The following is a 25,390-nucleotide window of genomic DNA, read 5'->3' on the forward strand; positions in this document are numbered from 1 at the left end:
GCCTCCCTTAATAGAGTCTACACTGATTGCCATATTTAGGAGTGTGGACTTGGTTCTACAGGCAATGCAAGAGCTATTAAATGGGGAGCTATTAAATGGCTTTGAGGAAGGGAGTGACAAGGTGGTTTAGGATGATGACTCTACTCCTGTGATTTTGGTACTGGGAGTGGTTCTAGAGGAACAGAATCTTAAGGATGAGTTTACTGAATTGGTTCTGGAGCTTCTGGAATCAGTTCTCTAATCTGGTTAGATTTAAAGACACTATTGACTCTATTTCCTGTAGTAAAGAGAGCACTTCCTGTTCACAACATGATGTGGCAATAGGGATACACAAGATATCATCATTGGATACTCCTATTCAAATACTTACAAGAGGCAAGGATCTAGGTGAGCATTTTTGTCAAACTAACTGCTGTCAAAGTAACGAGTATGAGATTGGCTGGTTGCTCCTGATATCATTGACAAAGTGGGAAAAGAAATTAATGAACTGAGGACTCGAATTCCCAGCACAAGCACTGCATAAATGACCCAAAATCTTCTATGTCTGCCCTGAAGGACACCTTTATCTCCTGAGATTGCTGACAACCAAACCCAGGATCTCATCCTCTGAGTGGCTGAATTACAGTGCAGGTTGAATTCCCAGCCTCACAGCATGTCCACTGTTAAAGTAAAGGCATTGATAGGGAAGAAATAGGATCCTGGAAGTTGGCATGGGGATGTGTGGGAAGACCCTTATGCAGCTGGGGACATTGAACTCCTAAATTTTGATCAGTTCTCTTCGCCAATAGAAGCAGGCCCTCCACTCGTCTTGAGGGGATTAACCCTGCGTTGATGAGGAAGCTGTAATGGCCTCCCCTTAAGGCACCTGCCTTGCAAGACATTGTTGATTCTCCTCAGGACCCCCACCCCTCTTTTCTTCTGGACTTATAACTAAACTCAAGTCCCTGCAGGTCCCTAAAAGTGAGGGTCAAAATGTGACCCATGAGGAGTTCTGCTACACTGCAAAAGAACTACTTGGTTTATCTAATTTACACAGAAGTTCAGGGAATATGTGTGGGAATGGATATTAGGGGGGTGGGGTAATGGTGGAAGGAACATAAATTTGGATTGGGCCACATTAATTGATATGGACCCGATAAACAGAGATTTCTGCGTTTAATGTTGAAGCTCGGGGGGTTAGAAAGGGCTCCACTAGTTTGGTTGGTTGGTTGGCTAAAACATGGACCAAAAGTTGGCCCACAGTAAATGAACTTGAATGCCAGACCTGCCTTGGTTTAATGTAGAGGAAGAGATTCAAAGGCTTAGGGAGATTGGAATGTTAGAGTGAATTTGTCATTTAAAACCTACTCACCTGCCTTGGGGGGTTACACAGGACACACCTTTCACCGTGACTATGAGAAATAAATTTGTGAGGGGACCCCCAGCATCCTTGAAGAGCTCTGTGATCACTCTTAAATGTAAGCCAGACCTCGCAGTGGGGACTTCAGTCACTGAAGTGAGAAACCTAAATGCAGAGTAATTGGACCCTGGGTGGCAGGGGCCAAGTGACAGTACTTAACCACCAAAGTCAAGGTGGGCGTGATTACTGTAATGGACAGCAGAGTCAAAGCAGTACCTGACTCTAAGAGACTGTGGTATTCCCAGAAGTGAAATACATAGGAAGCCTACTAAATTTTTATTTGATCTGTATGAGCAGAAAAATTCCAGGTCAAGTGAACAAAAGTCTAACCTGTCTCATAAAAACAGTCACTGCCCCTCAATTGATTCCCAGATTTGAGCCAGTTTATAGACCCAAAATCCATGAGTGAAGGGGAGGCTGGGTTCCCTTGAGGAAGGATCCCAGGCCGCTGCCAAAAATTTATACTGGTTCATCTTTCTTCCAGTCTTCCCCAAGGGACCTTTGGCTTTTTACCAGCATGACTGTGCGTTGGAGAAAAGGAAATAATCAGACCTTTTGAGGATTACCAGACACTGGATCTGGACTGGCACTAATTCCAGGAGATTCAAAACATCACTGTGTTCTATCAGTCAGATTAGGGACTAATGGAGGCCAGGTGATCAATGGAGTTTTGGCTCAGGCCCATCTCACAGAGGGCCCAGTAGGTCCCCAAATCCACCCTGTGGTTATTTCCCCAGTTCTGGAGTGCTTAACTGGAGTAGACATATTTAGCAACTGGCAAAATCCCCACATTGACGAAAAATGGATTGTCAGGGAGAGAGACTAAGGTGGGAGATCTGACAGAAGTTTACTGGAGTACTCCAAGGGAGAAATATGCAATTCCTGGACTAGTACATAGAGGAAACAGTAGAAGCTGTTTGAGTGTTTTGAAAAATTGAGATTTTTTTATATAGAGCTTCAAAATATTTCTGCTATAAGCACCTTTTTTTTCTTATTTAATATATGCAAGAAAGAAAACCGATGACTTATGCAAAGAAGACAACCCTTCCTAACTTCAAGAGATTGACATTTTTACACAGCTGGCTGTGTTTATTGCAATAAAATCAGTGAATTCATAGTCAGAGGGTTGACTATGACAAAGCTGATGAGTAAATTCAATTTTCTGTAACAAACATAAAGGAAGAAAAACAATTTCCTATACAACCAACCAACCCACCAGCTAACCAAGCAACCAAAAAACCAGCATCGTAATTTCAAGATTAAAAGTTATTTCACAATTAACCCTTGGGTTAATTGTAACGGGGTTAAGAAAAATCTTGCAAGGAGACCTTCTTGAAACAAAACCCTCAGTTTTATGATGCGGGCTACATGTTAAGTACGGATTTAGCTTTGAGTAAGGCACTTTTCCCATTTGTCTACAGCTGTTTTTTTTTTTGTGCCTTTCAACTTAGTCCTACATCGAAGGATAGAGCCTACCTCAGTCTGAAAGCATTTGTGTCAAAAACCAACTATTAACCACTTAGTCGAACTTATGGATCCTGGATTTCTACTCTGATTTTCATCAAGATTGAATCTAAGCTATTTGGAGCTCTATGTGTGTAGGTTTTAGTTTTACATGGAGTAAATAGCATTGTCTGGAAAAAGGGGGGGGAGAGGGAGGGGGAGAGGGGTACTTAGCTCTCAGGGCTGTTGGGAGAATTGAATGAGATCACCCTTCTAACTGTCCAGCTCAGGGTCTGCACACAGTATGTCCTCAGTTAATACTCATTCTGCTCTTCTGATCCATCTGTTGGATCTTCTGATCCAACAACCTGATGATGTTCAGCTTCTAACTCGTTTGAACTTTCATTGTAGCGAAGATGTCTCAGTACATTCTGTCTACACTTCTTGCAGAACGTCTTTGGCCATGAGACCTTCAAAGACTTGAAGGTTTTTTGTTTTTGCTTTTGTTTTTCTCCACAGTTGTAAGCACACTCCTTGAGACCTAAATAAAAGATGTTTGGTAACTAATGATTTATTAATTTGGGGAATAAAAATGTGCTAGTTACTTATTTATATGTATTCCCCTATATTTGTCCCCACCATGGAAAACTTTAGTGAATTAGAAAAAGCTCATAGGGCTGTTAATCCACATATTTGAAAATATAATCTTCAGACCATGGAAAATACAGCAGGAATGAATGGGAGAAATCCTTAAGTAAACTGTTATATTTACTGTGAATGGAGGGGAAGTTGCAGGGTTGGGCATGTCTCCAGATATTGCAGAATATCCCCTGGAGGGACAAAGTCACCTCCAGTTGAGAACCACTGCTCCAGGTGAGGGCTTCTCCCCTCTATCTGCCCATTTGAGTCACCTGAGGAGCTGTTAAAAAAAGAAACAGGCCCTGGGACTTCCCTGATGGTCCAGTGGTTAAGACTCCTCACTCCCAATGCAGGGGGCCCAGGTTCAATCCCTGGTCAGGGAACTAGAGCCCGAATGCTGCAACTAAAGATCCCACATGCTGCAATGAAGATCCTGCACGAGGCAACGAAGATCCCATGTGCTGCAACTAAGACCCAGCTCAGCCAAATAAATAAGTAAATATTATTTAAAAAACAAAACAAAACAAAAACAGGCCTTGCTGTAGAATAATGCTGTCAGGGACTCTGTGAGTGAGGTATGGCATAGGCATTTTTTCACAGCTGCCTGGTGATTCTGTTGTGCAGCCGGGCTAGAAAACTAGGTAGTTTACACAGCGACTCAGGGTTATTAGGAGCTACTGAGTTGTCAGGGTTTTTTTATTGTGCTACCTAGGAGTTCTGCCCAGACGGCTTCCTTCTTGAGTTTGTGGTGATGGATGGGATATTTGCATACACCTTGACCAGTGTAAGGAAAATGGGGCTGTACCCAAAAATCTTGTTTACATTTGCAAACAAGATTATCAATGGATTTTGATATCCAAGAGATTATCAATGATTTTCATAGATACTCACATTTGATCTTGAAGTGAAACTGTGAGGTGGTCAGAGTGGTAATCCCAAGTTTATAGGTTGAAGGAAGTGCTGCTCGAAGACCGTAAGTGATGCATATGGTTCCTAAGGTAGTTTTCTTGTCTTGCGTTGTCACTCATTGCCACTCGTGTTCACTGTGGGTTACTTTATAGTAATGAGGTTGGAAGGTTTATTTTTTCATGTACGGATTTCTTCATAAAAAGCAAAGAACTAATGCTTAAGAGTTCATTATTTACCAGGACTGGTACAACCTGTTACCTTTCTTTTAAATTAAAATCAAATTATAATAATTATATTACTACCGCCACCAAAAATTACAGTTTGATAAACTCTTTTATACTAAGCATTTTATATATGACATTTCTGATCCTTATAACAACGTGCAAGGGAAGCATTATTTTCACTGTTTTACAAATGAGAAAACTTAGTCTCTAAGAGGTTAATGTAACTTGTCAAAACTAGTTAGTGATGGCTCTAGGAGTTGAAACCAGTTATGTCTGCCTGCAAAGTCTACTGCTGCTCCTTTACCTTGCTGTCCCATCTATGGAAGATGTCTCTAGGTGACCGTTACATAAGTAACCTTGAGCAACCTTTACACTAAATGCATGACTCTGATAAGATACAGTTGCCAAGTAGGCACTGGGCCTCCATCAGAGTGCTAGAGTCAGTTACAGCTTATCTCTGTAGGTGAGAGTATGACGTAGTCCACATCCCAGCCAGCTGGACCAGAAAGGCCAGGTGCCGATTTCACCAGGGACTTGCAGTGATCTGAGGCATAGATTGTGAGCTCAGAATAGGCTGTCATATTGCTGAAGAGCAACACTGCCATCCACCCGTGAAAAGGGTCCCAAGGAATGCTCCATCACCTTTTTAGACCAGAGCAGCAGAGGCACAAAGGACTTCCCCACCCTCCTTCTGCCAGGAACCACATCAGACAATGGAACACTCTTGTCCAATGTGGAGTTCATGACTATACAGCTATCATGGCCCTTTGCAGGCCAGCAGGTGTAAAATCTCTCTGTACTTATAACCCTTGTGCAGCACAAGCCCAGATGAGTTGGGTTTTTCTTTGGAAAGGATTGATTTCGTTTCCAGAGAAGTCTCAGATATTAGCAGGGCAGGGAGGAGGGAAGGGAGAGTCAGATAGATGGTCTTGGAAATGTAATAGCCTTTGACATGCCCCCTGGGGTCCACTGAACAGATTGAATGTGAACACTCTTTTCTCCGTTCAGACGGGCCCAGGCTGCTAAAATGTGCAAAGTGAGCATCATCTGTTTCAACACCGGAGATTTTGCTGACTCAGAGGCATATATCAGTCTCCACTGGGGACGTTCAGCAAATAGCCTAAAGAAGTCGCATCCTTTCCTTGGCCTCTCTGCCTCACCTCTCCTTGGGTCCTAGAAAGGAAAGTCTTATGCTTCGAAGGAGATGTAACGACAGATTATAAGGCATAAGCCATTACTTACAACATTATAGAATCATCTAATATTAGAAGTGAAAGGGATAAAGGAGAACTCGTAACATGCCTTTCATTTCTAACTGGAGGAAACTGAGCCCCAAGGAGGAAGCGAGTTCTTCAGGGTCACAAGCTCTGAGAGCAGGACCTGGGCCCCCGACAACTGGCACAGAGGTCTTTCCTCTACACAGAGTTGTCTTGCCTTTTGCTCTTAACGAATGACTATGTAAATCAATCAGATGATCTTTCATCTGTATGCTTTCTTTTTTAGGAGGCGATATGTGTCTAGGATGTATTCAACTGCCGGTAACGATGACTTTGAATCATGAAGATGTTTATTCTTTACTTATCAAGAATTCTTAAAGTAGGTGGTTCCAGGGTTGGGTCAATGGCCTACTGATGTCAGGACATTAGGCAAGGACATTCTTCTGGCCTTTCCGTCATGGTCGTAAGCTGACCACCATAGCTCCATGCTCTACATCCTCCCATGATGGCTTTCCAAGCAGGAAGTGAGAGCGAGGGTGGCAAGAAAGTGCCTCTTCTGCAATGTTCTCTCTTTTATTGCACAAAAACATTGCCTAGTAGCCTTTGACAGACATCCCTGTATGTCTTAGTGCTCTCCCTCAATTAAGAGTTGGATTCAGAAGACCATCTTAAGTTAACTATGCTTCGTCCCCTAGGGGTGTGTGTGTGTGTGTGTGTGTGTGTGTGTGTGTGTGTGTGTGTGTGTGTGTGAATTTCTCTGAACACATTTTAATACCTAACAAAACCACGCTTCCTTTAACAAGGAAGAAGAGGGAAAAAGTCCTGTTGGGAATGTGACCAACAGAGTCTACCATATGTGTAAACACTTTAAAGGTGGACAGTCTGACTTAATATTTTGGCTCTATCACTAACTACCTCTACCATCTTAGACAAGTCACTTAGCCTCCCTGAACTTTGGTTTCATTATCTATAAGATTAAGATATTATTAGTACCTACCTCACAGAACTATTGTGAGGGGTGATAAGATAGTGTACATCAAGGGCTCATCAAAGTGCCCAATAAGGACCCAATAAATATGATCTTGCTTTGTATATATATATTTTTTATCTTATTGAATAACTCTTTAAGGAATCAATTATTTATTGAGTGGCTCATTGATGAATGACATACAAGTGCCTCCCTCATGGAGGTAACGTTTTAGGGGGAAACAGACAATAAATGAGATGATTCTACCACCCCCCCCCACACCTTCCTAAACTCCATTCTTCCATTGGCAGGAGCAGGGGGTGATCCAGAACTCAGGGTGCTCTAGGTAGGTCCTTCAATACTTCTTTTCCCCCTAATACTACCAACCGTGCTACCAAAATTGGTTTTGAGACCTTCGGGAGCATGTTTACACCCTTTGTCACTGTACGTGTTGGTCACCATGAGAGGTCCATGTCTTCCAAGATGTTCATTATCACCCAGACTTTCATTCCCCTATGGCACTGTGCATCCTTTTTTTTTCCCTATCTCATCTCCCACCTCTTCCCTTAATGTCATTTGCCTTTTTGCTACAACTGAAATGTATTCTCCTCTGAGGATGTTACTTAGCCCTGCAGTCTTAGTGGGTGGCTGTTTCCTTTTTCATATTCCACACCCCTGTACCATTGCTCCTCCTGGCTCCCCCATGACATTTCCAGACCATTCTCCCTTCCTCCTCCTTAAAACATTCCTCATTTGCATCTCCTGTCCTCAGAGGGTATCACCTAGCATGCATCCTTGTTGCAGTCATCTACTGGCCCCCTGTGTCATGCCCCCTCATTCCTTGAGGAATTTAGTGCCAGGTTTACTGTCACTATTTCCATTATAATTCTTGGTGATTTCAGTAAGCACTTTCCAATATCCTAGTTTCTTTCCTTAAAGTCTTCTGCAATGATATCCCCCCCTCCTAATCACCTACTGTCCTGGTCTTACCCTAGGTCTTATTGTTATCAATTACTCCAACCCCTCCACAATCCCAATTTCAAGTACCCCTTCTTCTGTCTTTCTAGCTCACTCTATCCAGTCCTCCAGCTCCCACAATTGTTCAACCTCATGAGACCTACAGCCTTTTGGTCTGTCACTCACCACGCTTTTGTCCTCATCCCATTCTTCACTGAACTTAAATTCTGTGAGCCAGAATCATAACCGCCATCAACTTCCTTGTGCCTCTCTTTTTTGTCATGTCCCTCAGCTCTGGTTACACCTCACTCTTCATCAGTCTGTCCCTGTACCCTGTAGGAACACGGCTGGTGAGATACACACCATGTTGTCCACTGGTCTCACTTTAAATTTATTGTCAATAACCTCAAGGGCGCCCTTGTGCTGCCAGCCATCATCCTTCATTCCCCTGAATTATTCACTTTCCCAGTCTCCTTGATGACAATTTCATGCCTCATCCTCTGTTTTCCAGTTCCCAGCGCCTCCTCCCCATCTTTAACCTCAGCATAATGAACTCAGTTCCTCTTTCACTGAGAAAACAGAAGCAACCAGAAAAGAACTCCCACAGTGCCTACCTCCACACTTACGTTCCTAACTGCCCCTGGGCTTACATCTTATTCCTGTTGCTGTGGAGGAGCTGTGAGGCTCACCTGTCTACTCTCAGGCTAGATTCTCATCCACTCTCACTTCCCCAGGGTACCTCTTTCATAATTCTCACCTTCCTCTCCCTCATCTGTTTTTCTGTCTATCTCGAGTCATTCCCATCAGCACACAAACATGATACAGTTTCTCTAATCCTGACTTCACACACATCTCTTCTGTTTTCAGTAAAACTCACTAAATCCAAGTCCTCACTTTCCATTTTTGCTCGATTTTGAGCAGAATTTAGTCCCCAACACTTCAGAAAACGGTTCTTGTCTAGATCACTAGTGACCCCACTTGGTCAATTGAGTGGTCCAATCTCAGTCCTCCACATTCCGGACCTGTCAGCAGCAACTGTAAGAGTTCAGCCCTCCCGCCTCCTTGAAACACTTTTTTTATTGGATGTCTAGGCTACCCCTGCCTCCAGTCTCCCTGCTGTTCCACTGGCCACTCCTTCTCATTCTCCATTGCTGGTTTCTCTTCATCTTCCTGACCCTTAAACATTGGAACATTTCAATACTCAGCCAATGAAGCTCCTCTCTATTGCCACTCACTTCTTTGGAGAGCTGATGCAATCTCTGCTTTATATACCATCTATTCTCTTGACTCTACCTTTAAAATACAACCAGAATCCAGCCACTTCTTACCATTTCCACTGCCACCAATCATTCCACTCCAAGCTGTCAGTGTCACTCACTTGGGATATAATGGCCTTCTAACTGGGCTTTGTGATTCCACCTGTCAGAGGGAGAGACCACTGTGGATGGTGTGGATGGGTGGTCATGGAAGCTTTGGAAGGAGCCAGCCATGCAAAGATCTGAACAAAGAGCATGCCAGATGGAGAAACAAGCAATGTGAAGACAGACAGGAAAGAGCATAGAACATCACTATCCAGGGAGTACTCAATACCTGATACAAAGGTAAAGAGAAAATTAAGAGTAATTGTCATAGGAATAAAAAAATTGAGATCTGACCCACGAGATACATTTTATTTCAACAGAAGTGTGAATACCCACTTTCCTAACATACTAATATTAAAACCTGTGCCGATCTCTGTCACATACGGTTTGCAAACAATGGATGAAAATAATTGTTTTGTTAGTTGAGTGTTTTAAAAAGCAAGGAATTTTATTTAGAAATCAGATTTCCGGCTCTTTTTGAAACTCTAGGAATAGAGTGTATATTCGATAGCACAACAACTGGCTGAAGTTAAGTATGGCTGCTCCCTTTAGATGGGCCCGTATTCCGCCATTCCTACCATTCCCCATTAAATATGCCTGCTCAACTTCACTCATTTGCATTTACTGCTTGGCCCCTGTAGGCATCTGATTTTGAAATCCTTGGGCTAAGAGGTGAAAAGATTTCATCAGTTTGGATATTTGAGAGGACTCACAAGACTCCTCTGAGTATAGTCACATAGGCTCTTATTTAAAGGGAGAAAGAGAGAAAGAGATTGTAGGCAAGAACTGGACATTGAAAAGACATCCAGGCACACTCTCCAAGGTCCTTCTTATTCTCATATGGGCTTGTCTCCAGATAAAACGACCAAGATCTGTGCAAGAAATCTTCACTTTAGGAGACCTCAAGGCAGAAGTTCCCAGAGGGATTTTCTTGTCCCTCTGATTCTGTGGCAGAGCCAGGTTGACTAACCAGTTATGACACTGAAAACCATGAGTAAACAAATTGTCTCTAGGGATCACCAGGGGACTTTCAGACTTTAAACAGCACATCACAAATCTCATTACCCTTATCTTAGCCATGAGTCAGAACCAGATGTCTAGGTGTCCCAGAGAGAAAGACAGATCTTTTCCAGTCTGGCTTTAAATCAACTCTATGCTAATATAGAAGATAATGTTCTTTGAAGACAAGGTAGCCTGTTCAGAGTCATTGTACCAAAAGGCATCCAAGTTTTGTAAGGTCGTGAGTTTGACCTCTGCCAATAACCAGCCTCATCACCTTCTGATCCCTGTGTGAGGCTCAGTCCTGCTGTCCCCATCCAACCATTCCTTTACCACCCCCAACCATCTGCTTATTCTAAGATAGCAAAGCTTGGCCCCCACCCTCTTTCTAGTCATCAGCTTGCCAGAGTTCTTGCTGTGGCCGTTCTCTGGCCCCTGCCCTGCTCTACCACTTCACTTGTTTCCACCTATTTATTTCTGTTATATTGTGAGTGTTTTTGAAACCGGAGGACTGGGCTGGACTTATTTAATCTCTATGCCCCTTTCCCACACTTGCTGATACATAGAGAATGGGGCTGAGCAAATTTCCTTGTAAAAATTTTGGTTTCCATTCTTGATTTTATGTCAACTACTCCTGTCTCAGCTGTTAACTCTGAGCCATACCCTGCAATTAATTAGCACTACCGTGATTCTCCTGGACTGGTCCTAGATGTCATCAGATACATGGTTCCATCCTCTAGAAGTGACCACAATGGCAGCCTCAACTTGGGCTTTAGTGGAATGGTTGAGGGACTGCCGAGGCTCACTGGGTAATGGTCATGTCTGAGATGCCCACGGTGTCCAGGAGAGCTATCAGAGATGTCACACCTCTACTGGTTTTAGTCCAGGTGACACCTCTTCTTACCTGCACTGAGAGGTACCAAAAGGAAAGCTCTGCTTTTCTAAGATGGCTCTAGTGTGGTGGTATGTGGACAAGGCAATTTCAGGGTTCTCACAACATCCTCAAGGAATATTTCTTAGTGCCTCTTCTTATCAAGAAGAGGCACTAAGAAATATTCCTTGAGGATGTTGTGAGAACAGCATCCTGAGAGAAGATTAAGGGACATGACAGATACCCCTTTGCCCCAGGGCTAGCCCAGGGCAGAAACCTCACTAGTGTCCTGAAAGTTTTCTGTTACAGTTGCTTCCACGATGGCTGTAGGCCTATCTTCTACTCACCAAAGACATGGCTAGAGATCTGGGGTCTGGGTATACTTACAGGCTCACTGCTTGGCTCAGAATATTGCCTTGTGGCTTGAGCTTGGTTATGCGTCACCTGGGTTGATAAAGTCTCTGGGCTGCCTTGCAGGGTCTTTAATTTCCTTTAAGTATTGCTGGAGAAAGAACCTCTTCCTGGTTTAAGACCCTATCCTTACACCATGTTGCTGAAGCAAGTGGCTCTGTCTCTGATTCCCCAATCCATCTGCAGACCCCTACCTCTGGATCTATTGGCCACATGCCGAACCTAGACCTTCCAGGAGGGATGATTCTGCTCTTCCATAGCATTGTGGCTTCTCTCGAGCTGAAGGCCCAAGCATGAGTGAATGTATTGCATCCTCAGGCAGAGTGACAAATACCTCCAACCCTGGTGTCCTTGAATAGTATTAGTGTACCTTTTCTCATGAGCTACTCCATAATTTGGGGCATTGATGAATCACCCAACTGTAAATGTGGATTTCTTCTATCAGATATTAGAACAATTTACTCAGATATTTCAATAATTGTGGTCAGAGAGGAAAGCTCCTAACCTCATCTATTAAATGAAAGCATTAATACTTCCCTCACAGGGTTGGAATGACAAATTAAAATTATTCTATATATCACCTAGCATAGTATCTAACACATGGTAGGGTCTTAAAAGATGCTAATTCCTTTGTCCCTTCCTTTCTCTTCTCCACACTTGTTTCCAAATATCTTATGTGACCTTTTGGAGAGCTCCAACTTTCAGTAGACTGGGAAAGTTAACCTACTTCCAAAGATTCATTCACTTGAGTTTATCGGACACATAAGTACTAGAAGAGTCCAATACAGTGACTGCCAGGTTGGTTTCCACTAGACATACTGTTAAAACCAAACCTTTTCTGTGATAAATGCTTTAGACCCAAAAGGAAGTATTTATTTATCCCAGAAGTTTCCAAGCATCCAGATGTTATATAAACAAAGCACTTGGCCAAACTACCCAAGGCATCTGATTTCATAGGGGTATGCAGATAGATACCCTGATGTTCTTCCATGACTTAGTACCAAAGTGAGACTTCTCCCAGGGGTTCATTTATGTGTTCAACCTTTATCACGTTTACCACGTGATAAAGCAGTAAACTTTATAGATCTGTGACTCCCAGACCCTAGTCCAAGAGAACATTACCCTTCAAGAAAGTATATTTGGATGAATAATAAAGAAGTGGAATAGAAATGGTTCCCTCTGGAGATGCTGATTTTTATTCTTGCAAGGCACATGCATGCAGTCAAATAAATACTGGAGTGGCTGCAGAAAAAGGGAGCTCAGAAGTTTCCTAGGATATTAATGCATTTAATTTCTATGTATTCAAGTGAAAAAAATGTGAGAAATGCTTTCTTTGTCCTTGGCTAATTGCTAGATAAAGAAGATTATCCTGCAGGAGGCTCTTCTTTCCCATTACATATAAGCCAACACATTCTGATTGTTTATCTCCTCAACGTGCTGCCCCTGGTGCTGCGGGTGTATTCTGTCTGTGTGAAGAGCATCTCTAAAGATGGCAAGAGGTTTGTGTTACATACCAGCTCTCTGGAAGGAAATTCAACGCTGGGTCTCAAGAAACCCTTTGACCTCATGATTTCATTTCTAGGAATTAATTCTGAGCAAATAACTAGCAACGCAGACAAGGACATATGCACAAAGATGTTCTTTGCTGAGTTACTTATCAGTGGAAAAAATAGGTTATGGAACTTCCAAGACAGAATGGTCTCCACCATGTAATTGTATGTGTACAAATACAAATACAAAGAATAAAGTACGCTAATAACAGCTGTCTTTGAGTGGTGGTATGATAGTTTTGACTTTACCTTTTATACATTTTTAATGTATTTTTCAGAGTTTTCTACAGTAGGTGTGAATTATTTTAATATTATTTTGTTTATTTCTTGAAAAAATATTAATGGAGTGCTTACAAGGTGTCATTCTCTGTGCTGGGTGCTAGAGACACAGTGGGAACTCCACTCGGACAGAACTGACAGGTCCCCTCCTCCCCCTCCTCTGGGACATGGCAGTCAAAGGCATCTGACAAACGTTGAGCCAATAAATACATAATAGCAAATAGACATATGTTATATGAAGGAATGGTAGTATGGTGCCGAAAGACAAGCAGAGATGACAGAATTTCATATGGAACAGGACAGGAGTCAGAAAACTATGGACTACAGGTCTGTGGCCTACAGTAAGTCCCCTACATACGAACGTTCAAGTTCTCGAATGTGTGTGAAGTTACAGCTTGCCCTCCATCTCCTGTTGCTGACGATCCTTCAGCTCTACCATCTCCCACCTCCTCCCCCTCCTCCAGTCAGTAACTCTTCTTGCCTGTTCACTCGATGCCAGCCCCTGGATGCCAACTGTTGTACTGTACTACTGTACTTTTCAAGGTACTGTACTATAAGATTAAAAATGTTTTCTTTATTTTTTGTGTTTGTTTTTTATGAATTATTTGTGTGAAAAGTATTACTATAAACCTATTACAGTACAGTACTTTATAGCCGATTGTGTTAGTTGGGTACCTAGGCTAACTTTGTTGGACTTATGAACAAATTGGACTTACAAACATGCTTTTGGAATGGAACTTGTTTGTATGGAGGAGACTTACCGTATTTTTGTTTTACATTTTTAAAGGATTATAAAGAAAAAAGGAAGAAGGATATGTCACAGAGACCACAAGACTTCTGCAGAGTAAATTATTTGCAAGTAAAATATTTATTCTCTGGCCCTTTACAGAAAAAGTTTGTTGAGTCCTAGTTTGGGACATCAGGGGTGCCTCTCTCAGGAGATGACATTTAATCTGGGAACTTAAGAAACAGAAGAGTTAGGGGAAAGAAGTGCCCCCCCCTCGCCACCAAAGTCTTGTTAGAAGAAACTTGAAAAAACTTTAGTCCAAAAAAGCTTTTTGTTGGAAGTTGGCTTCCTTTTCAGGTAAAGATAGAGGGAGGTACATTTAAAGGGAATAAATAAATAAGTTTTTTAAAAAAACTCCTATAAATAAGTTTCTTAGGCTTGTCTTGATCCTCTTTTCTCAAATTCTAATATATGGTTGATTTGATTTTAAAATACCACCAACTTATTGTCATTTTTCCAATCCTGTGGCTTTCTCAGGTACCAGCCCATTCTAAGCTGCATTGCTCATAACAACAGTAGCAACTTTGATCAGTTATGTATTTACTTTCGAGCCAAGCATCCTGCTACGTACTTTCAACCCAATGTCCTACATAATCCTAACAACTCTGCAAGATAATCACTAGTATCTGAATTTTACAAAGAAGGAGCAATGATCAGAGAAGCTGAGTGGGGAGCCCATGGTCATGCTGCTGGTAACCCATGGAGCCAGGACTGTGACCACAACCAGCTCAAGTCTTGTGTCTCAAGACTGAGCTCTTCCTTTTATGGGCACCTATCAGTGTGGGTTCCTCCCTCTTTTCCATTTTATTTGTGGTGTTACCACCAGTTGAAAGCCCTTCTCACCCCACCACATCCCCCTCCTTTCACCTCCATGCCCCTGCTCTGCAAGTAGCAGAGTGCTTTTGCTACCAAACTTCACTGTCCAAGGCAAAAGAGGAACTAGATAGAACAAGAAGAGCTTTTCAAAATGCTGTCGTAGGGGGTCAGAATATGTGGCCTCCAAATGGGCCACTTTGATATAAGGATTATTTTGAGCTGAAGACAGTTGAGAAAGAGCAGACTTAAAAAAAAAAAAAAGAGCTCTCTGCCCTACCCCACATTTGCCTAAAAGCAGGCTTAGACTCTAAATCATGGTTTTTAACTACCTCAAAAACCTTGGTGTTATTAGGGGGGACATTGCCTCAAGATGCCACTGAGCTTGTTGAATAGCATTGAAGGAGGATAGACTTCCTAGCTTTCTAACTAGTCCCTTATCAGCTTCATGCTAAAGTGATTTTCCTTGGATAGGCTCATCTTTCTTCCATTCTTCCTTTTCATGGCGTCCCAAAACAGTACAGGGGAGGAAAAACTTTTTCCCTCTATCCTCCTAGGTTTGGTGGCTGGGGACCCTTTGAATTAAACTGACGAAAGACAGATTAACAAGAGAAAAACAAACAGACTTTATTGCCATGCACAGTGCATATACTTGTGAGTAACTCTAAGGATGGTTAGAATCTGGGCTTAGATAGCATCTTCACAAAGAATAATACATTTGTAGAGAAGTGACAAGACAAACTAACAGGGTTTTAGGCTTCCTAGAGTGGCAAACTGTGGGAAGGTAAATCAATCTGTGGGGCAAACTAATATAGAATTGCTTTAGTGAGGTTTGTTATGTAGATTCCTCTTTGTGCAGCACTATGTTGATAAGAGTCTCTGGTGATTTAGCGTCTAAGCCTGCTTTTAGGCAAATGTGAGGGAGGGCAGAGCTTTATTTTGGGGTCTGCTCTTTCTAACTGTCTTCAGCTCAAAATAATCCTTATATCAAAGCGGCCCATTTGGAGGCTGCATATTCTGATCCCCCTACGACAGCATTTTGAGAAGCCCTTCTTGTTCTTTCTAGTTCTTCCTTTGCCTTGGACAGTGAGGTTTGGTAGCAAAAGCACCCGGCCTGGAGCTAGGAGACCAGAGTGTAGTGCCAGCAGATCCCGGGCCAGCAGAGAGCTTCCGAGAGAGTCCCTGACCTTCTCTGGTATTCAGTCTCCTCAACCAGTACAGCTAAGGGATTGAACTCAATGTCTAATCTCTAAGATTCATCCATTTGCTTATGTGTCTGGATCAGTCAGGGTGTAGTCAGGAGACAGAAATCATGGCAATTATTGGAACAGAGAGAATTTAATGTAAAAAATTATTAACTGGGTAAGTGAAATGTTTGTAAAAAGTATACTGAGGTAGTGAAGGCAAGGAGCAGCTGCCACCCTTAGGACCTGGGGGAATAAATTAGAATTATGATAACTTAGAAGCTCAGGGAAAGGGGGCCCTTTGGAGCTAGCTCAGATCTCTGGAGAGAGGGCCCAGGCTGGCTGGTGCTGCTCTGGAAGGGGAGGGGAGGGGAGGCGGGATGTGTCTGGTTCTGCTTTTTGGATTCAGCTGCTGCTGCGGAAGGGAATTGCTGCGGCCAGAGAGAAAAAGTGTTGCACAGGTGAAACGACAGGAGCAAAAAGCAGAGGTTTCCCTCCTTGAAGCCTCCCTCTAGTGCCCCCTACTGGCAGGGCCTAGCAGGGAGCAGCCTGCAAAGTACTTGTATTAGTTTGTGGACAAACTAGGGGCTGGAAGGATGGCTTTGGAGCTGAGAGATAACAGCTCAATAACCGGCACAATGTTCACTGCTGGGATTGCAGACTGGTGGCCCAGAAGCCACTTAGGGCCACATCTGATCCATAAACATGTCTTGTGTGACTATCACAAAAGTTTAATCAAGCATCTGTGTCTGGGTTTGTTTTTTTAGTCTGACAATCTTCTTCCTGAGAAATTCCACAGAATTTCATCCTTCATGATTTATACTTTTTAGAAACAAACAAATGGGAAGGCAGCTTGGAGATTAGCTATCTCAATGATCAGTTTACAGATGTGAAGGTCAGGCCCTTACAGGGTGAGAGGATTTTCTCCCAAATTACACAACCAGTGAATGAGATCTTTGGGTTCCAAAGTCAGGATTCTTACCACTTCCCCTCCCTGTCTTGTCCTGAAGCTGGGTGTGCTCTAGCCTCTTGCCACTCAGAGTATGGTCTGTGGACCAGCAGCACAAGTCTTGCTAGAAATGTGGACTCTCAGGCCCCAACTCAGACCTACCAAACTGGAGAATCAGAATCTGATTTTAAAAAGATACCTCCATGATTTTTGTACATAGTGAAATTCGAGAAGTGCTGAAGATAGCTTTATTGAAGTAAGAAAAAAATAGAACATTTACTGGACGCTAGTGTTTTTCTCTGGGGTGGGACCAGGGTATGGGGCGTGCAGCTTGGTTCTTAGCAAATGTCCTGACCATTCCTCTGATTCTTATCTTCTCTTCCCCCCAATTTGTAGGCCCACATATAGGCATGCAAACACCACATGTGCATGTACTCATACATGTGCATGCACGTGCTCCCTCTCTCTCTCTCTCTCTCTCACACACACACACACATACATACATGCACACACAACTTCTGAGCCATTTATGATCTGGCCTCTGTCCTAACCTCCAGCCCCAATCCCTCACCAGGTGTCCCACGAGTACTGTGTTCTACTCACACTGAACTACTTGCAGGTAGTTGCCCAAACACATCAGTTGTTCTTTCAGCCTCCCTGTCTTTGCACGTGCTGTCTGCTGCTGCCTGTGATACACCCCCATCACCAAGATGGAGACCTGACTGACTTCTATGTGTCCTTCAACAACAGCTCAATGTCTTTCTCTTGGAAGCCTTCCCATGTTGCGTGAGGTGTATCCAGGCTGTGCTCCTCCTCTGTGATTTTAAAATACCTGACATATACCTTTATTGGAGCACTGTTTCTCACCAGGAGATAATCACAGATTTTGTGGTTTATCTCCTTGAATGGAAAGAACCATGCCCCACTGAGCAAGCCATCCTGGGGATGAGCCAATGAAGAAAGAATGAACTGATGCAGAGCTACGAAGTCTGACCAATGCTTATCCATAAAGAGCAGTGAAATATAGTAGTTGAAGCAGGGACTCTGAGGTCAGAAGTACTGGTCCCAAATCTTGATATTTCCGTCAGTTGTTGACACTGGGGAGCTACTTTATCTCTCTGTGGATCAGTTTCCTCCTGTATAAAATAAGGATAATAACAGTATCTCCCTCACTGGATTGTTGTAAACATGAAAGGGGATCAACAATGCCTGTGAAATGCTTATCACAGAGCCTGTCTAGTGGCTAGTGCTCACCCCACGTTTGCCGTTTTGCTGCTATTATATGATATATTAGGCTCCTTAAGTTTGTTCGGCACTTACTGTCCCATTATTTATTGCTGTATAACTCAGTGGCTTAAAGCAACCATAGCATCTATTTTGCTCATGGAGCTGCAATTTAGGTGGGACTTCCCTCCTTCCTCCCTTTTCCCCCTTCTTCCTTCTTCCCTTTCAATATATATATTTTTTTATTCCAAATGTTTACTGACCAAGTATCATGAGAGAAACACAAGTTTTCTGTTGGCTGAATGGGATGTTGGAAATTCTTGGCGGGGAGTTGCACTAAACTGAGGCCAAAAAATGTTGGAAGCCTAACAGACCTAACTGGAGAAAAAAGTTCCCTCTCTGCTCTGGTCTAGAAGTCTGAATTACCAAGTATAAGGAATTGTGTGAAACTCCAGTGTGAACTGGACTGGTGGTGAGCTCCCAGGGGTCTAACTGGGAGTGGGGAGGAAGGGCAGGGCATCTCAGATGTGGGGCTCTTGGCCGTGGTCAAGGTGTTAGGTGGGTTGTCTAAGTCTGAGGAAGTAGAACCCAGTTCTTTCCTGGGGAAAGCCTGGGTGGACACACACAGGGTTTGGGACTTTTCCAATTGGTTGGGGCATCAGATGCTGGTAGGAAACTAGCATGGGGACCAAACACAAAGCCAGTCTTGCAAACTAGAACCACTTGGTGAGAATAATAGGGAAGCTACAGCCTGAGGCTCACCCAAGCACCTGACCGAATTCATTCTTGCTGGAGATGGGTCATGGCAACAGAAGATGGTTTTAAGACACCCTCATCAGTGAGTAAGGCAATCCCACTTAACACCCGATGGCTAAGAACCGGGCAGGATTAAGTCTGCTGGGAACCAGATGCTGAAAGCCCTTGGCCAGTCAGGGCTGGATCAGGCAGATAAACTCACAGTCTAACAGGAAGACTAACCCAGACGTTATTACAGTACAGCATGACCCAGGTCTGAGTTGGGTTTGCAAGTCTTGACTCATTTTCTCAAACACAGTGACCTAATACAGTGGGAAATTGCTCACTGCATTTTCTGAGCTATGGGCTGAGAAACTGGTAAAATTGTAATGGAGAGAAACCTTGGGTCTAGAAGCACAGGTCCAGCAATTTCCCCGAGACATCCCCATGTTTGACTCCCTGCAGATCTTTGCCAAAATGTCCCATTTCCCTGAGGACTTCCTGAACCATCTTATTTAGAACTGTCACCTCCCACCCTGACTCTCCTTTTCTCTATAACACTTATCAGCATCCCACTTACTGTATCTTTTACTCATTTATAATCTCTTTTCCTCAACTAGAATGTAAGTGCCATGAAGGCAGGGATTTTCATGTGTTTGTACCCTGCTGTATCCCCATTAACAAAAATAGCACTTACCTAATAAGAGGCATTTAATGAATGCTTATAGACTCAGGTGTATTTCATGAAGTGACATATACGGAAAAGAAAAAGGAAATAACATATTTCATGACTTTGAGCGATGTAGAGGTGAAAAGTTACAACTCACATGAGGGAAGGGAATCCTAGTTAGTGAAAACCATTGACAGCACCAAAGTTATCATTTCTTTTCATCTCATGGAATAAAAATAATAAAAGAAGGAAATCTGCCACTGGGAAGATAAAGCAGAGCATAGTTGAATTGCTCCTTTTGGGGACCTGCCTGCCAGTTGATTAACCAGCTAATGAAGCTCTTTGCTTTACGTTGGCCCTTCCCAGCACACATCTGCATACATAAAGCATCCGCAGGTCAGGAGAAGCTTCCTTTCTGTGAAAGACAAATGATGTTCTTCGTTTGATTTACAGTCAAGGCTGAGCAAAAGAACACTTACCTAATTCGTATTCAGTATTTCCACTGCATGAAAGACATTCTCCAAAATTTGCTTCTTGGGTTTAGTAAATGATGTACTAGCACAGTCGTTGATAATTAGTAAGTACTCAATATTTAGTAGGAAAGAATTATCCATGTGCTTCGGGAGATTTGCCACCTCTATGAGGATGCTTGCTGGCTTCACTGGAATTCCATAAATGTGTGTACAACACTGTATTTAAATGATATCATAAATTAACTGATTCTATTACAAGGCACATAGTAGTTACATGTGTTGAAGAACGGATAGCTCATTGCTACTCTCTTCCACATTCCCCTAAGAAATCTGAACGTTGGCTGTGGCTTGGAAAAGGTCCTTCTTGGGTGTTTAATAAAATAAGCTGTCTTGTTGGGAATTGCTGTTTTCACTTGCACCATGTTTTTCCTTCCCATTGTTCCCCATACCTGCTTGGCCACAATTTTCCCTGGAAAATTTCTCTAAACATAACCCCACAAGGACTTTTGTAGCACCAACGCTGTTTTGTTTTGTTTTGTTTTAATTTATTTTTGGCTGTGTTGGGTCTTCATTTCTGTGCGAGGGCTTTCTCTAGTTGTGGCGAGCAGGGGCCACTCTTCAACGCGGTGCGCGGGCCTCTCACTGTCGCGGCCTCTCTTATTGCAGAGCACAAGCTCCAGACGCGCAGGCTCAGTAGTTGTGGCTCACAGGCCCAGTTCCTCCGCGGCATGTGAGATCTTTCCAGACCAGGGCTCGAACCCGTGTCCCCTGCATTGGCAGGCAGATTCTCAACCACTGCGCCACGAGGGAAGCCCACCAACAGTTTTTTTGCTTAAAAATAAAATGACAGAATTTCCCTCATCTGAAGATTATGCATCTGAAAAAAGATACATCAAACTCAGCTATGGTTGATCTATTTTAGTATGTATACATATATGTAAACCTGGTGAGACTATTATTTTTTGAATACCATTCCTAAGAAGTCACATTTGTCCAACATTTCTAATTGGCCACCAACATCTGTCACATTCCACCTTTTATGTCTGTGACACAGAATTTCTAGGATGCATTAAAATGGGCATCAGATTTTCTAAAATGTTGCATGGTCTCTAATCGCTTGTATTCTCTCTCCACCCTCTCCTCTCTCTTTCTCCTCCTCACAGGGCTGATAGTCTACCTAGGAATGATGGGGGGAGCCTTCATCCTGGGGGGCCTGGCTGATAAGCTGGGGAGGAAGCGAGTTCTCAGCATGTCCCTGGCCGTCAACGCCTCCTTCGCCTCCCTCTCTTCCTTCGTACAGGGATACGGCGCCTTCCTCTTCTGCAGGCTCATCTCAGGCATAGGGTGCGTAATTACAGAGGTTCAGCTGGACCTCCCCCCACACCAACCCCTAGACCAGTGGTCCATCCATCCTGATACCCTGACTCTGAGTGGTACCTCCAGAAAACTTTGAACTGAGTTTTTGTTTGACTTCCAAGATACTGTGTTAAAGTTGAACCTTAGAAAGGGGTTAGGTTGTAAAGTCAGTCATAAGGTCAAAATAATCTGACACTGCCTTGGCTGGTCTTTCGAATTCACTGGGTTATTTCACCACTGAGCCTAAGGGTGGGACAAGGCAATTGGGTTCCTGCTATGACCATTTTTAGTGTCTGACTTGGTTCTTACTTTCTGGCATTTTCTCTCTGCAGTATTGGGGGTTCTCTGCCCATTGTTTTTGCCTATTTTTCTGAATTCTTGTCCCGGGAGAAACGAGGAGAGCATCTCAGTTGGTTAGGCATCTTCTGGATGACTGGAGGCATCTATGCATCTGCCATGGCCTGGAGCATCATTCCACACTATGGTGAGTGCACTGGCTTAAAAGAACCCAGGGGCCCTTGTTACTATGACACCTGCATCCGAACAACATTCCCTGTCCTCAGCCTTATTCCCACACTCACTCACAGTTCCTGTGTATGACCTTGATCTTTCCAAAGAAATTCTAACACTGGAGACACATGGCTAATTTCAGTACACATGTCTTCCTGGAAATAATACAGTCTACCCTCCCTCACTTCCTCGCTCCTTCTCTCCTTTCCTTCCTTTTCTTTGAAAGGACTTCAACCTTCATCTCCTCCACCCCTCCTCCTCATAGCAAGTTAGGCTCAGTAACCCCATTTTATAGATGTTGTAACAGAAGCCAAGAAGTTGGTGACTTGGCCAAATTGATGACTTGGCCTTGGCCTGACCTTGGATCATGATGCCCCCTCCCCCTCAGTGTGGTGCTCTCATATACCTTCCATTTTAGTGCCTGCTGTCACTCTTTCAGCTGCAAACGTGGAGCAGCCCTTACAGACAAGGTCTTGGTTTCAGCTGAGACAATTTTATTATCTTGGATAATTGCAAAAACTGGATTTTCTGGGCAGGCACTTGGCAACATTAACTTTCACTATTGGATTTTATTAAGAGTAAAGTAGGGAGAAGGCAGCAGTTTTGAATTTGATTATGCCTTTTGAGTATCCTGGGTAATATCATCATTACCCTTCAAAATTATGTTTGGTGAACCACTGATTATGGGTGTAGGCTTTGCCATCATTCAGAATCCTGCAGACCATAGGAAGGAACAGAAACTGCCCCTGAAACTGACCAACAATTCTCTACCCATTCCCTTCCTTGGTGTGTGTGTATTTATTGAAGTATAGTTGACTTACAATGTTTTGTTAGTTTCAGATGTAAAGCAAAGAGATACAGTTATTCTTATTTATTTATTTATTGGAGTAAAATTGCTTTACAATGTTGTGTTAGTTTCTGCTGTACAATGAAGTGAATCAGCTATATGTATATCTATTTCCCCTCCCTCTTGGACCTCCCTCCCACCCTTCCTAACCCACCCATCTAGGTTGTCACAGAGCACCGAGCTGAGCTCCCTGTGCTATACAGCAGGTTCCCACTAGCTATCTATTTTACACATGGTAGTAGTGTATTTATGTCAAACCTAATCTCCCAATTTGTCCCACCCTCCTCTTCCCCTTCTGTGTCCACATGTCTGTTCTCTACATCTACGTCTCAATCCCTACCCTACAGATAACTTCATCTCTAACATTTTTCTAGATTCCACATATATGCATTAATATATGATATTTGTTTTTCTCTTTCTGGCTTATTTCACTCTCTATGACAGACTCTAGGTCCATCCACATCTCTACAAATGATCCAGTCACTTTCCATTTTTATGGCTGAGTAATATTCCATTGTATATATGTACCACATCTTCCTTAACCATTCATCTGTCGTTGGACATTTAGGTTGTTTCCATGTCCTGGCTATTGTAAATGGTGCTGCAGTGAACATTGGGGTACATGTGTCCTTTTGAATTATGGTTTTCTCAGGGTATATGCCCATTAGTGGGATTGCTGGGTCATATGGTAGTTCTATTTTTAATTTTTTAAGGAACCCCCATACTGTTCTCCATAGTGGCTCTATCAACTTACATTCCTACCAACAGTGCAAGAGGGTTCCCTTTTCTCCACACTCTCTCCAGCGTTTACTGTTTGTAGATTTTTTGATGATGGCCATTCTGACCAGTGTGAGGTGATACTTCATTGTAGTTTTGAATTGCATTTCTCTAATAATTAGTGATGTTGAGCATCTGTTCATGTGCCTTTTGGCCATCTGTATGTTTTCTTTGGTGAAATGTCTATTTAGGTCCTCCGCCCATTTTTTAATTGGGTTGTTTGTTTTTTTGATACTGAGCTGCATGAGCTGTTTGGATATTTTGGAGAGTATACATTTGTCCATTGCTTCATTTGCAAATATTTTCTCGCATTCTAGGGTTATCTTTTCCTCTTGTTTATGGTTTCCTTTGCTGTGCAAAAGCTTTTAATTTTAATTAGGTCCATTTGTTTATTTTTGTTTTTATTTTCATTACTCTAGGAGGTGGGTTAAAAAAGATCTTGCTGTGGTTTATGTCAAAGAGTGTTTTTCCTATGTTTTCCTCTAAGAGTTTTATAGTGTCTGGCCTTACATTTAGGTCTTTAATCCATTTTGAGTTTATTTTTCTGTATGGTGTTAGGGAGTGTTCTAATTTCATCCTTTTACATGTAGCTGTCCAGTTTTCCCAGCACCACTTATTGAAGAGGCTGCCTTTTCTCCATTGTATGTTCTTGCCTCCTTTGTCATAGATTAGGTGACCACAGGTGAGTGGGTTTATCTCTGGGCTTTCTATCCTGTACCATTGATCTATATTTCTGCTTTTGTGCCAGTATCATACTGTTTTGATTACTGTAGCTTTGTAGTATAGTTTGAAGTTGGGGAGCCTGATTCCTCCACCTCCATTTTTCTTTCTCAGGATTGCTTTGGCTATTCGGGGTCTTTTGTGTTTCCATACAAATTGTAAAGTTTTTTGTTCTAATTCTGTGAAGGATGCCATTGGTAGTTTGATAGGGATTGCACTGAATCTGTAGATTGCTTTGGGTAGTATAGTCATTTTCACAATATTGATTCTTCCAATCCACGAACATGGTATATTTCTCCAATTGTTTATGTTATCTTTGATTTCTTCCATCAGTGTTTTATAGTTTTCTGAGTATAAGTCTTTTTCCTTCTTAGGTAGGTTTATTCCTAGTTATTTTATTTTTTTTGTTGCCATGGTAAATGGGATTGTTTCCTTAATTTCTCTGATTTTTCATTGTTAGTGTATAGGAATGCCAGAGATTTCTGTGCCTTAATTTTGTATCCTGCAACCTTACCAAATTCACTGATTAGCTCTGGTAGTTTTCTAGTAGCATCTTCAGGAATTTCTGTGTATAGTATCATGTCATCTGCAAACAGTGACAGTTTTACTTATTCTTTTCCAATTTGTATTCTTTTTATTTCTTATCCTTCTCTGATTACCATGGCTAGGCCTTCCAAAACTATGTTGAATAAGAGTGGCGAGAGTGGACATCCTTGTCTTGTTCTTGATCTTAGTGGAAATGCTTTCAATTTTTCACCATTGAGTATGATGTGTGCTGTGGCTTTGTCATATATGGCCTTTATTATGTTGAGGTAGGTTCTGTCTATGCCCATTTCCTGGAGAGTTTTTATCATAAATTGGTGTTGGATTTTGTCAAAAGCTTTTACTGCATCTATTGAGATGATCATATGGTTTTTATTCCTTAATTTGTCAATATGGTGTATCACATTGATTGATTAGTATATAGTGAAGAATCCTTGCATTCCTGGGGTAAACCCCACTTGATCATGGTGTATGATCCTTTTAATGTGTTGCTGGATTCTGTTTGCTAGTATTTTGTTCAGATTTTTGCATCTATGTTCATCAGTGATATTGGTCTGTGATATTTTTGTCTGGTTT

At 42.5% G+C, this 25,390-nt stretch overlaps 1 protein-coding gene across 3 annotated transcripts in view; it reads left to right on the forward strand.

Annotated features, from left to right (window-relative positions):
• Window positions 1–25,390, forward strand: part of SV2B (synaptic vesicle glycoprotein 2B) — a 203,957-nt gene that overhangs the window by 125,330 nt on the left and 53,237 nt on the right. For all 3 annotated transcript variants that reach the window (XM_049707014.1, XM_049707016.1, XM_049707015.1), the window contains 2 exons: window positions 21,225–21,405; window positions 21,750–21,901. In XM_049707014.1, the coding sequence (XP_049562971.1) occupies window positions 21,225–21,405; window positions 21,750–21,901 (333 nt within the window). The remainder of the gene's footprint in view (window positions 1–21,224; window positions 21,406–21,749; window positions 21,902–25,390) is intronic.

This window comes from Orcinus orca, chromosome 2, assembly GCF_937001465.1.
Source record: "Orcinus orca chromosome 2, mOrcOrc1.1, whole genome shotgun sequence".
NCBI classification, from domain to species: domain Eukaryota; kingdom Metazoa; phylum Chordata; class Mammalia; order Artiodactyla; family Delphinidae; genus Orcinus; species Orcinus orca.